A 14,913-nucleotide genomic window follows, 5' to 3' on the forward strand; every position below is an offset into this window, starting at 1 on the left:
TCTTCAACTAGAGACAGCTTGAGCTCAAGACAACAGGAACACAAAGAAGAGACAGAACTATGCTTTTGCTGGGGAACAACAGGAGGGAATAAAAGCAAACACCACAAACACTTCAGACCTGGAGGTAAATCCTCTCTCCACAGAAAAAAATGAACACACAAACTTAAAACCCAGCACTGTTCTGTTTTTCAGCCAGCAAGGACAAATGCTGTGTTCCTCCCTAGGATGCTCTCACAGGAATCAACAGTTAGGACACTATTACGGGAGATTTTTTTTTTTGTTCTTCCTGCAAGAAACCCTTGTCTCTAGCTGCAGGAAGAGTCACCTCAGTGCCACACGAATGAGTGATTAACCATCAGGCATAATGGCTTTTTGCTGCTGCATCTCAACAAATGACCTAAAGGTGAGAGGTCTCATCCACTACATTTAATTCCCTAAACAGCCAAAGGAAATTCTGTGGTATACATAACTATTATGAGAAATGAGGTTAAAAAAAATGCATATCCATGCACAGACAGACACACAATACAGCATTTTTACACGCCCATATGAGTCGTCTTCTCTGATCAAGAACCACAGTCCAACCAGTTCAAAGCTCGCTGCATGTCAGGGCAAATTAAGATGATTTCTGTGTACTGCCCAGTACATCATGAGACATCTCTGGGGAAAAAAAAAATCCACAACCCAGGCACTCCTCAATTGACCCAGGCGTGCAAGCTCAAAGCAACCTTGCAGCTTGAAATTATGAAAGAAAAAATTTGGCTTCTGTTCAGAAGAATGGGGAGGCAGAAGAAAGGAGAAGGAATTAAGCTGGTTTTCCTATTAAAAGACCCGAAACGCAGTAATTGGGAAGGAAAAAAAAAGCTAGCTCTTCTCATAAAATAACCTAGTTATTACAAGTCTCCTCAAACCAGAGGCTTAGAGCTTTATCTCAGCTCCCACATTTTCTTCTCCCATCCTTGCTCCTCTGTGGCCTCTTGGAGATGGGCACAGATTCAGCAGCCTCTCAGTATGTCCTGGCTCTGTGGCCATTCCTCACTGCTGCTGTCCTCTGTGCAGGGCAACATCTTTTACCTGCTGGCCACTCCACTGCTGAACACCTACCAGGGCAATCTCCTTTCCACATTTGTGAGGTACAACTCCTACACAGTTCTACTGCATATGAGATGTATGTTTACTATTTTAACTAAAACAAAACAAAACTAGCCATTATTTTATATTTATTTACAATGAGGCTAAAATGCAAATGGGTGAGCCAGGAAATCTTCATTTAAGCCAAGGTGTTTAATGGCAAACTGTGGCTGGGATCATGCTTGGGGCAGCAGAATTTATGGGCAAACCACTAATTAACCCCAAAACCAAACAAACAAAAATCCACCCCTCATCTTCAAGAAACCAGGAGATTCTGTGACAGGCAAAGCAAGTTTTCAGTGGCTGAAGACCTCACTGTGAGCCTGATGGTACACATCTATTTAAAAACATTGAACATGTTATTTACAAGCTACTTCTGAGTCACCCTGGTCTCTGGGGAATGTGCATTATATGTTCAAGAAATTGGAGTAGCTCTTTTATTTATGTTTCTTTAAAATGACTGGCAGATGGGGAAAAAACCTTCAGAGAAGTGGCCCCAGGCTGTCATGAAACATGTATTTAACACACCCACAGTAAACTACTAAACACTTCAGAAGGTACAGCCGCTGTAAATATGGAGTAGTTCCTTTCTAAAGTCTGATCTTTGGACTACTTAATTCAGCACAAATTTGAGATCTTATAGGGAGACAATTTATAGAGTAATTATTAGCCATATTTTCCATTAACATGATGACAGCATATTCTGTAAGGGCAGAGCCATAATTTTAAGGACCTTTTCAAAACGAATCCCACTGTTGGCTTTATTTTTAAGTCACAATAGTAATGCCTTTTTCCTGCCACATGTGGAAGGACCAGTGTGAGCTGAAATAGAAATCTCAGATTCCCCAAAGTCAGGCTCTTATGCAAGTGAATTCCACACACAGGGAAGTTTTGTCTACCTGAACCAATTTCCAAGACTAAGTCTAAATCCGGAATATCCCAAGAGAAGCACAAGCTTCAATCATCGAAATCCCAGCAGACACACTGAATCCAGCCTAAGGTCTGGAACACATTTAATCAATTCACTCTGCTAACTCTCTACAGCTTCATAAAATAGCCAATAGTGCAATAACAGGGCCAGAAATTAATTGTACACTGGTTGGTGAATTGCACGGAAATAACAGGCAGCACTGGTATTTATTGCAGCGGGGTGATGTAGTTGCTGTTGAGGTACAACTGTACCTCAGTAAAAACAGCTGAGAGACAGGGGGAGGGGATGTGCAAGTGCTGCTTTCTATTAGAAAAGCAGCACTGCTTTTATTGGTAACAGTGTTATCTATATAAATATACATACACATATTTATAAATACCAATTCTGCTTATAGACAAGCATGTAAACAGCACAAAGAGGGAGGAATCAGAAATTTAAACTATTAGGCAATGAGAAAATAAATTAAATTAAGGGAAAATTGGGTTGAATAAAAAAATGCCAAGGTAGGATATCAGAAATATTAGATAATGGGGAAAGCTCTCAGAAGTAAGACAAAAGACTCTGTTGTTTTGCTCTTTTTGGACTAGACTTGACAAATGCTCCAGTGTTGAGTTCTAACAAAGAGACAAGATCACATTCCAGGTCTTTTTGTTCTGCCTTTAACAAGTCTTCATAGTGATACACTGATGAGACCAGATACCAGATTGTTATCTAAATTCAGCTGCTAAATTCAGTGTTAAGACACTAAGTTCAAACCACACATTGCCACATTTATTTCACAAGTCGAGCCTGAGGATGGATTCCTCCAAGATGAAGCAGCCCATAAGCATCATTCTCTCCCTCTGCAGAGATACTCTAAATGCCAGGGAAACAAAATCACCGTAAGGCTCTGACAGTTCACCCTTCAGCACACAGACTGCAAAGGCATCTCTGCACTAATCCTGCAGGCTGAAGAGGAAGCAAACACTTAGCTGCTGTTTGCATAGAGGCTGCTTGTAATTTGATGTAATGTACTGTACAGCAGTCAACACATATTGAAGGGAGAACATACACACTGCAGAGAAGGCAGAGAGGCTGTGCTGACATCTAACACATTTTAGTTACCCTATTATAGATGTTCTTTGAGTTCATCAAATTACCAATCAATTTATCTGATCTCTAAAAGCTGTGTACTGAGGTATATTAACTACTAAACATCACAAGCTTTCAGCAAAAAAGCCATTAAATGGGTGAATTGAGCACAAGGTACTGGAAATCAGTTTGTGTGTTGGCCACCAGCAACAAGGAAAGAACCTGTCCCTGCAGACAGGGAGACCACAAGGAGCATTAGCCTCCTCTAAAGATGCTCTTCAGCCTTAATGGATGCCTGCAGACAGCAGAAATCAGGGATGCTGCCCTCCCTGTCATGCTCGTACCCCAGCATGACATTTAATGTCTGAGAACAACTGAAAAGGAGAAGAGGATGGAAGGTTGGAACTGGTTCAGATGATGATTTCAGATTCAGTTTGCTCCCATTCAGAAATTTAATTCACACACAAGACAGGATCTTCCATTCTCCAAACATCAAAGGCTGTGCCCTGGTAGACTGATAAGAGCCACTGGCACCTGAGAGCAGCAGCCACAGACAGGCAACCTGAGCAACTGGAGGTATCTGAATGATTAGGATGGATCTTGTCAACCTATTTCAGAAAATGACACTGGGGATTATTCTTGGGCTCAGAAGATTAAATCAACAGTTTGATGAACTGGGTGCTTTGCTGTACTGCTCTACTGGCTTGAAAGGCAAACTGCTTTTTTGCATCATAGATGTTGAAAGTTCAAAGAAAGCATTGGTGGGTTTGTGAGAGGAAGGGTTTGCAGGAAGGGCTGGGGATGAACAGAGAACTGAACAAATTGGATAAGAAATGAAAATGAAATTCTAAAGAATATTTTAAGGTTCAATTATGGAGATGGGGACAAGAAATTCTTCTGAAAAGGAGACATATTTTGAGACCAGAAGTTCATTTCACACTAGCTGTTCTTCCTCCAGGTACCCACAGCACTGGCTAGAGCAAGAGTGTGACTAGAGGCAAACAAAGCAGCCCTTACACACATGGCAATAGCTCACACACAGCCCCAAGACATTACAGGAGAAAGCAAATGGTGTCAGTGACACCTGCCAGGACATATCAACTCATTTATCAAAGGGCACTGAATCTTTAACTCCCACTGAGAGGGCAGAGGGTTTGGTTGGAGATAACACCTGAACACAGCTTGTTTTTTCAAAGGTAGGCAAGTGATCCCTAGGTCTCATGGATACAGACAAGCCTGGCATCCCAACTCAAGGAATGGATTTCTCATCCCCTTCAACAGAAATCCCTCCCCATCTTTACCAGGTGACATCAATTTGTGCAGCCCCACAGAGTTTGTTTAAAATTGATGATGAAGATAACGAATGTATTGTTCTGGAAGGCTTTTTTGTTCAGGCCTCTATCACTTTTTTTCTGCAGAAATTTATATTGAGACAAGTCACCAGCCATAAACCAAAAATGACAGTGGACTTGCATGTAGGGGTGACCTTGGGACACTAAACTGGGAGACAGCTCCAAGAAGAAGTACCAAGGCCAATAGGAATAACAAACAAAAATAACTTTGCCTCCCATTCTTTACATATCCTAAATGCTTTACAAATATGAATTAAACGGGAAGTACAAGGGCAAAAAGAGATTAATTTAAACAAACCAAACAAGATGAATGCCACACACAAAATTACAAGATTTGTGAAGTCAAGCAGAGAAAAAGGTGCAGCCAACCTTATTAATAAAAAAGGTATGTATTCAATGCATTCCTTTCCCACTTGCACAAATACTCTACAGCTTATGAATACCTCTTGTGCTACTTACTGCTCTGAAAAACTACAAGCAGAAAAACGTTGCATATTAATGCAGCCAGTGCTCACAGCAGTCCACAGCCGCCTAACAAGAGATAACGTGGGAGCTGGAGCTTAGGAAAACCCAAACAAAGAAGAGGCATCATCTACAGCAAGGAGTTTCACTTTATCTTCCAAGATTACCTTCAGCCTTTCTCTGCTGTTTTACACCACTCCAAAGTGCTGCCCATGTTTTTGTTGTAGTGTAGCACTGCCCTTAGCTTTTGTCAGGTTAAACTCAGCAAGAGGCCAAACAGCAAAAGGAGTAAAGCAAATATTTACTTGGGAGAAAGTATACAACTAATATGCTAAGTGAAATCTCCTGGCATCTGGAGGGTTCCAGGAGAGACTGTACTTCCTTCTTACAATATTTTTTAAGGACCTTTCTACAACTTGGAGAAAGCATACACAGAATCCCTAATAAAAATCCCAGTTCTGAGCAGTACATATGGTACCTATTTACAACAACCTGCCTCCATCTCCCTCCCTGCTTCTCAGTAACAAATAAATGCATGAAAAAACATCATATTGAGCTTCTCAAGTTGAGTGTGTCTCAGGTTCTCCCTACAGATTATTAGTCTAACTCTCATTCTTTCCACCCAGAGGAACACTACAGTACAAAACCTCATTCAAAACAGTTGAGAGAAGACACACATTTTATGAAATAATTCAAATTACATGGATGAGGTGTGAAATTACTGGAACAAGTCAGAGTTAGAAGTTTAACCACTTATAATAAATTAGCCAGGTCTCATTACTGGATTACTGATTGGAGATGAAACAGTCACATTGGAAACACAGGTGTGGAATGGAATGTCTGTACCACCAGCTCCAACCCTGCAATCACACCCAGTCATACAAGAAACAGTCATTTCAAAGGAGCTTTTCCCTCTCATTTTCCTCACTACCAAAATATTTCAGGCACCCCAAAACATAAACATACATGTGACCCAAGAGACAGAAACACACAACTACAACACACTATCAGAGTTAAAGTGAGGAAGATGAAGGGTTTTACCAGTGTAATGATGCCCTGCAAGGAATTTGTTCAATAAAATTTGATTAAAATAATCTCTAAGAAGCATGCACCACACTGCAGGCAGAACAAAGCCCACCACCCCTTCCCACACACACAGCCCCTGACAAACTGACAAGGAATGGTGCAGTGGGAAGAATATGCCCAGCAACTAATCCCAGCATTGCCTTAATCCCACTACACCCACTGTATATATTCAAGTCTGCACTCAAAACAGACGAATGCTGCCAGTAGCAGCAGTGTGTGGCATTTGCTCAACACAAGTCAGAAGTGCAAATCAAGTGTCAGGCACTACAAAGAAACAGAGAACCAAACAGTGATTCTGACACAGCTGCCACACATGCTCAGGGTCCCCCTGCATCCCCAGCACTGTGCACACAGTCCTGGTTCACAGCCCTCTGAGAAGAAGTTCCAAAAATGACTGGCCAGGATGGTCAAAGCATTTGGGGCAAATACCCCATAACCTTGCTTTGATCACAAAAGGGGTCAGGTTGGTAGGGATCACAGTGGGGCACGTGGTCCCACACCTCCCTGTTCAAGCAGGGTCATCCCAGAGCACATGGCACAAGATTGTGTCCAGATGCTCCCTGACTGTCTCCAGCGAAGGAGACTCCACAGTCTCTTTTCCCACCAGTTCAGTTCTTACAGCTATCCCTGGACATTCAGTCACAGGCAGGAGCAGCACACTGAACTAGATGGATCCTCACTGTGACACAGAACTGCTGCACTCATTGTCTCATTTCTCCCGGTGCTTTAGTAGAAGATGCAGGGAAAACCCCAAGAGCTGAAATACTGCAATCATTTTTTCATACATGCCTTTTCCCGCGAAAATTTTAATAAGACTGTCTGGAGAAAGTGAGTTTCTCAAGATCTGTTTGAAATAAGGTACACCTATAGTTCACCTCATGCAAAACTAAAGGCAAAGCCTTTTTAGCATTTTTATAGCTTTACTGTTTCACAACACTTTGCCCTCCCATTATAAGCTATTCCATCATATAGATGGAATAACTGAGATAGATGGACTAAATAATTGTTTCCAACTCCCAAAAGAGAAACGGCTATTAGAAAATGAGCAGGTTTTTCCTTCCAATTCTGTGCTCTGTCCAGTAGATTACAGTACTCTTTCAAAGATTACCAAATAAAAGGATAATGTATTCACACAATCTGCTGCATTCAAGAGAACTACTGAGTTCAATTCTGGTCAATACATCTCAAAGACAGAGCTGCTAGGGGGAAAGAGCCAAAAGACAAACAAGGAGAATGAGAAACCTGGAAAAAATCATTCACACAAGCAGAGGCTGAAAAGGTAAGGACTGCACAGTTTAAATGGAAAGGTAAAAGAGGGAAAAGAAGTCTGCAGATAATGAATAATGAGGAGGATTTCTTTTATCTCTTTCACATAAAGGATATTAAATGCAAAAAATATTTGAAACTGATAACAGAATTTATAGAGTATATAAGTTAACCTGTGGCCCACACTGCCACATGATGTTGGAGGAACAGAGCTAAACAGGACTACAGGAAAAATGCCTGAGATGCACAGAAGAACAATGGCACTAAATCAACTTTCAATGAATAAAAATACTGAATGAAAATAAACTCTTGTGCAGCAGGGCAAGTGTCTGCCTCCAACTGACAACATTTAGCAAGACTCTTCTCAAAGCTGCTCTCCAAAAGTTTTTTTTTGTCACTTTGTTTTGGTCATGTTTTTTTTTTCTTCTTCCTTCAAAGCCTTTACAAACTGACCACTGTCAGAGGAAACAGGATAGTCTCTGTGTTTGATTCACTGAGCAGCTCTTCTGTTGTAAGGAGTACGCAACACAATTACTCCTAGCATCCTACTGGGAAGGCACTGAGATTTTAACATCAATAGTTCAAAATATCCTTCAAAAACAAATCTTTAAGTCTCCTACTGCTGAATCCTGTTATCATGCAGAAGTGGGGACAAAACCAACCTGGGCACAGCAGGGGAGGAGAGAGGGGAATTCCTGACAGCCTGATCCTTAGAAGGAGAAATTTCAGCTTGCTAACTCCACACTGAGCCATATTCATTCACTCCCAGCCAAACACCTCTGAACTACCAGTGACCACACTTCAAGTGACTATTTCCTTTTAAAACAGCAGAGAAAGCAAATTTCTATTTCAGAGCTCTCTCCCACCATCCCCTTACTGAGAGCTTTTTTCTAATATTGACATACACATACACAGATATATAAAAATATATCTAAGCCTGTGTTGGAAAGCTTTAGCACAGCGGAAGGAAAAAATATATAAATAAATGTCAAGGTCTGCGTGTATTCAACAAATAAAAGCAGAATTATATAAAAGCAACAGCTAATAAAAAAGATTGTTCTGTGCTGCATTTTCCATCTTTCCAACCATTATAGGAATAAAATTATCCTCAGAGAAGATCAAAAACCTTTTTCAAAACTAATACAATTAAGCTTTATTACACTGTTTCAAGTACATTTCTCTCCTTTCCCTTCTAGCCCCCACCACCTCCCACTCCAATCCAGACTAACGGTTGGAGGCATTCTTCTATTTTATTACCAGCAAAATGCTAGTCTTTAAGGGTCAGAAACTATCCAGTGTTTCAAGAGAGGAAAGAAAACATGTTCTTTTTATCTATTTGCTTTTGTACACAAAACAACTAGAAGATAGTTTCTCTGTAGCTCTGCAGCTTGAATAGGACTATGGGCAGCTCACCCTACTACCCCAAGAAGATCCCACACTAAAATACCCATCACGATGTTTATAAAGGTGTCCCTGTAGCAAGGGACGTGGACTTGAAAACACAAACGACAACAAAAGATTTCAAAAAGAGGACAATGAAGCCTGGACACAGACTTCTCCCCACTCCACTGTCCATAAAGGACAGGCTCACAGGTTTCCCCTGTAATTTCCGCTTCACAAAACCAGATCTGGAGAGAAGAACATAATAGAAGCAAACAGCATGGGATCAAGAAATTGCAAAAATTCCCTTTGCGTACGAACATATGGACAACTGTGATAATTAGAACGATAGCTGCTAGATTGTTTGCAATTTCACTGAACAATCCCCATTATCTAGAAATAGAATTTAAAATACAAATGCAACACTGAGTGGTAGTTTTAATAGTTTATTTTTAATGAATTGTACGGATTAAAGTGTTGCAAAATTGTATCGTGTGAATTTGCTCACAGGCATGTTTTACCACTGATGGCTCAAAAAATGCAGCATGGACAGTCATACAGTAGGAGGGAATGAAAAGAGGAATAGATATGCCAACAGCTCCCCACCGTTTCTATAATCTACAATTTTCCCATGTTCCATACACACCATCCTGCTACATATTGGTAGTAAAACTGATTGATTTCCCAGTCTCTTTACAACCCACTCTTTTCATTGTTTGCACTTCTTTTTAGTCACATAACACAACTACGAGTCGAATGTATGCAACTCCCTGTCAGGAGGTCTAATTGCTTCAAATTGGAGAAGATTATTCTCCACATTTATTAAAAAATAAAGACTACTTATAACATTATTTCATTTTGCCAGGAAGTGAAGAACACATTAGTTCATAAGGAACAGCATGGCTGCTCCTATTTTTATGGCATCAATTTTTAAAAACTCATCATGGTAAACAATTAAACAGAGAAGCAAATCCCACGTTTAGGGGAGAGATTCAAATCCCTAAATGGATTTTCAAAGGTCATTTCAGGCTTAAAAGATGCTTGACAGTGTCTCTTTAAATCATGTTTATTTCAAAGGCTTATCCAGCAAGAAGCAGGCAGTGTACTGCAGCACCACTCTTTGAACTGTTTGGCTCCCTAGAGAAAAATTGTTAATACAACTTTAAATCGTATTTACAGCAAAATTTATGTTGCAGTGGTTGATAATTTTTTTTTATTAAGGAAAGGACTTTTAACAAAAGGAATAAAAACCAGGACACTTGTTTGTTTTTTTCAATTTAGCTTTCACCTAAATCCCATGGTAAAAAAGATAATAGAGTTTGAACTACCAGAAATCCTTTTTAAAAATCATCCAGTTAAAAAAAACCTTTATCTTTCAAACACAAATTGCTCAAAAGATTTGTACAGCTTTTTCACCACTTACATAAGGGTTGGGGGGCAGATAGGGTACTGTCAGCTGACAGTTCCAGGTTGCAGCACAACACATCTTGGTTCTGTATCTTTTGGATCCACACAGATCTGTGTCTTACCCTTGCAGGGGCCAGAAATGAAGCCAACTCAGCCTTACCTTCCTCTCAATGCGGGCCAGCTGCTCTTGGTAGAAGGCCTCTTGTCGCCTCAGGTTTGCCTCCCAGCCTTGCAGCTCCACAGCCTGGCAGGGACAACAAAACAGCAGCAGGAGAAGAAGAAATTAATAATAAACAATGTAGTGCAAGGAAAGCACATGAGATACAGACTAAAAGGGACTAAAAAAAAAAAAAAAATCACTGCTCAGGGCTCATGCATAGGATCCCCCTCAGTGGAAGTACATACCTAAAGAATTGCAGCTCATTTTTTGTTAACCCCCAGCATTTGAAATGCTCTTATTAGCATCTTACTCAAACTCAAACCCTTGGTTTCACACTTCTTATTAAATGAAAACATGTAATAATAGAAAGGTGACATTTTCCCATTCCCTTTTTCAGAACTCTATCTTATCCATGTCTGTTTTTCCATGAATCATGACAGTCATTACTCAAATGTTCTTCCCCTTACCTTAAAAAAAACCAACCAAATCCCCTCAAATCCTCCTCTTTATAAACCCTTGCTCCTTGGAGTGTCCAAAAGCTTCTAAGGATTAAATACTTCCCTATAACAGACATACACAGGACTATCCAGATAATTAAGTATCCTCTCCACACGCTCTCTGTGCATTCCCCATCAGTACCCTCAGAGTTCCTCTGGCTGGTGCTGCAAGAGGGAAGATGGCTGTCAAAGAATTTCTCTTCTATCTTACAAATTATAAGCATGGCACTATCAAAACAGTAAATCTGGTACTCATCAGCTAAACAGTGCTCAATTAAAAAAGTCTGTGTGGGCACAGCAACAGCTGTAGCCTTCTAGCTCCTTACAGCCAGCACCACTTAATTACATTCCCACCCCTAAACTGAACTAGTATTAAGAAAACATGACACTGATGGAACTGAATCCAACTTTTCAAGTTTAAAAATAACAAGCTGCAACAGCAAGAAAAGATGGCAGTTTTTCCACATCCCCCATCCCACCTCAAAAATCTCTGGGGCCATGGAAGTTAGCAGCAGGCAGAAGACCTTTCAAAACCAGAATGATTAGCCTGCTTAACATGGACACAAACCCTGCCAGGCCATAGCATCCCAGCAACATTCTCTTAACTTCTAATGATGGCACAACCACAGAAAATGCTGGTCCAACATGATTAAGCAGCTGGGACAGAAATATCCCCGTGGGCTCAGACCTGTCATTTTATGGCCAAAAGCCATTGCTAACGAGAAAAATTACATCTGAAAGCAAGTTGCTGTGCATGTCCTTCTTTCTGCTCCCCTGCTGATGGAAATACAGTGGTATAATAGGGCTTAGAAGAGATTTTAATCTAGGCAGTGAGGGTGGTTGATAAGCAAGAAAAAAAGGATTATATGAAATAGGAAGATTCTAGGGGTGTGGTGGTGATGTGGGTTTCTTTGTTTGCTTTTAAAGAAATATTTTGGTTTCCATATTTGCTATCCCAGAAAACAGGGCCAGGATAAGGCACAAGCAGTAGAGACTCATAACTAAATCTTCTCTGTCTCAAAGGCACTTGATTAAAAGCAAAATCTCTGGCTGTGCTTTAACCTATAGCTGCTATACTACTTCCCACCTGCTGGAACAGGAGGGGGAGAGGGATGAGAATGAGCTGCCCCACACATGCAGCCTGACAAAAGAGATATCACAGCAACAACAGGGGCACTGATGGGTGCTTTGTAAGTGCCAGAACTATAACCATTTTCTGGTAGGAGAACCACAGCTGCTCCTTTGAGCCAATCTTCTACACAGAACAGAACTAAGCAATTTCAAATAAAATGAAACAGATGTAAGGTGGGGTGGTCTGGTGGATGACCAAAAGAACCCAATTCTCCTGCAGGTTTTCTGCCTAACACTTATAAAATCAGATTACTCCACAAGTGACTTGTATTTCCTTAAGAGGAAAATAAGTAAGGAAGAGAAAGAAGAGTAAGACAGTACTGACCCCTCTGCATGATTCAGATGGAAGCTGTACCATATGATGGATGGAAGAAAGAAACAAAAGAGAGTCAAACAATAAATTCTTATAAACTAAGGAAAGTTACTGTTTAATCTAGATAATTATGTATTTGTGCTAGTCTCCAGGGATGGTGGATGTTCTGGAAGTACAAAATCAATAATGTAACAATACTAGTGCTCAAGAGGCTTTATTCTGTTTCTGGCAATACATGGATCCCAAACCCACACACTCACTCAACTTTCCAACCTGTGACTTTGCCTGACATCATGCACAAGAAATCCAGCACATTTATATTTACAACTTCTCTGGAAGGGAACACAACCCAAACACCTGATCTCTTAAGGAGGGTGCTGAGATGCAGACATGTTAGAGGCGTGCTGCTCTGCACAATGACAACCCTGGGCTGCCAAGCTGACCTCACTGGAGCTGGCAGTGAATAATGCCTCCACAGCCATGCACACAGGCATTCTGTTAGTCACTTCCCCAGGGTCTTGCAAAACTGAGGTCAAAGAACCAAAACTGAATCTCCTAACTGCAGACTGTAACCTCAGAGTATTCCCTCAAAGTAATTTCTCCCATATTATCCCCCATTGTCCCACTTATCACCCATAATGCATGATGAACTAGAGGTTACAGAGAAACCTTGTACTTGCAACACAAACATATTTTCAATGTCTTGCTTGTTTTCAAGATCTGCTGCTGTTTCGGTGCATTGAAGTATGCAGAGAAACACTCTTTTTGTGACAGATCTGCTTCAAAGTTGCTTTCTGTTTCCCTCTATCCCCAGCTGTTATTACTAAAAACTTTAGCGCACTTTATGATGATGTTTGAAGTACAAACGGTATAGTAGAGCATGTGTCATCTGAAATATTCACTGTTCCAAACTGGGTTAGGCAACTAGGGACATTTTGAATGAATATAGGATATTTATTAAGAGTTCCCCTAGTCCTGCTGCTTATTCCCTACCTGAAGTTAGAAGCCTGTGATGTCCCAGACAGAACTGGCTGCCATGATTACAATTTCACAGGGGATTGAGATTGCAAGTGCTAAACAAAGCATCACTAGACTTTTTGAAAAAAGGCCTTTAGAATTAAAAGGAAGGAGAAGGAAAAACATGCATGATAACACACTGATTTGGAAATCAGATATCAGAAAGCTGCATTTCACTTCCAAGCTGCACAGTTATGCTGGAACTTGAACATACTGTGCAAGAGGTGACCAAAGGCCAGAGATGACATCTAGGATGTGTAGAACACAGGTAGTGTGATGTCCAAGAAGTATGAACACAGAACCAAAATAGCGACCAGCAAGAAAGGGCATACTCAGCTGTAAAACAAAGGAATGCACCCAAAACTTAGAAAAGGGGATGTATTTATATGCATGCCATTGCCCTCTGTACAAAAGCTAGATATAAGATGTATTCAAGAAATGCTCAAGAATCCCCTGTGATGGTGTCAGAATTTACAAGGATTATATTCTTACAAAAGGACAGCAAAGGCATACTACTAACATGCTGCTACAGCTTCCATGGGCATGGATCCATGGACTGGTTGGGTGCTCTTTCAAATTTTTCCTCTGCTTTATCTTCACATTTTTTCTGCAGCCCAAGGTTTTTCAGGTTATCTCAGTGCTGCCTTGAACAGTGACAAAGAGCCAGGGCAGAGTTATGTGATTCTCTGCCTCTTTCTCTCCCTTTATCAAGTAACCCATTTAGAAACAAACAGTGCAAGCACATTTCTAAAGCTATACATTATATACTGGCACAACTAAAGGATTCGAGCACTGGCCTGCTAGCTGACAGACAGGCCAAAAGAAATATTTTACAAGCTCCTAATTGAGGTAATGAAATATTATTGGTTCATTCTCTATGAACACAACCAGACACTCTTAGCCATGTCCTGAGCTGACACCAACATGCCACACATCAGACTGTGCAACTGATCTAGAGCTGAGCTTCACTCTAGCTATAACCATTCCCAGATTAGCTTTGGCTTTGTTGCGCCCCAAAGTATTACCACATTTTTATTATTTTTAATCACAGTCCCACCTCATCACCTTGTTAAAAATGAAAACTAGGGTGGAAATCTGTTTGGGAAAAAAAAAAAAAAAGCTTATTGGCAGGGTCAGATGATGGTAAGGAATGTGGCACCTGGGAATAAAATCCAGTGTTAGAACAGCCCACAGCTGACAGCTACCACCAGGCTGTCTCTCTCCTCATTAGTGTTTGGGTTCTGGGATTTGGGAAGACTCTCCTGGAGGACAGAAAACCCAAAAACTCTCTCTCTACAAAGGGCAACTCAAGCTAGAAGGAAAGGTCCAAACCTCAGCCTATGAATACTTCCTAAAAGCAAGTCACAGCACTTGGCAAGATTACTGCAAAAATATTTATCTTCTTGGCAAAGCACTTCCACCACTCACAGACAAACTAGCAAGATGATGCCTAGATAATCAGTCAGAAGCAACACAGGGAAATAAGCTACAAGGATAAAGCAAAGGATCTCAAGTCTATCAAATGCCTAGTTTCTACATCATCCTGTCTTTGCTGAGAAGAACTATCAGCTTCCCCCAAAGGTACAGTTACATCTCTGCAGCAGCACAGCAGAGATGTTTTGGCTGGGCACCTCAGCTTGTCACACTTCACAACTGCAAATTCTAATACCTCATACTTTCCCAAGTCTCTTCCAGTCCTGGTAGCAGTC

The 14,913-nt window shown here is 40.8% G+C and overlaps 1 protein-coding gene across 2 annotated transcripts in view; it reads right to left on the reverse strand.

Moving 5' to 3' along the window:
* The window catches only part of CHCHD6 (coiled-coil-helix-coiled-coil-helix domain containing 6), a 108,573-nt gene that overhangs the window by 61,337 nt on the left and 32,323 nt on the right, over positions 1 to 14,913 (reverse strand). For both annotated transcript variants that reach the window (XM_058031997.1, XM_058031996.1), the window contains one exon: positions 10,247 to 10,330. In XM_058031997.1, the coding sequence (XP_057887980.1) occupies positions 10,247 to 10,330 (84 nt within the window). The remainder of the gene's footprint in view (positions 1 to 10,246; positions 10,331 to 14,913) is intronic.

This window comes from Melospiza georgiana, chromosome 11, assembly GCF_028018845.1.
Source record: "Melospiza georgiana isolate bMelGeo1 chromosome 11, bMelGeo1.pri, whole genome shotgun sequence".
Classification (NCBI taxonomy): Eukaryota; Metazoa; Chordata; class Aves; order Passeriformes; family Passerellidae; genus Melospiza; species Melospiza georgiana.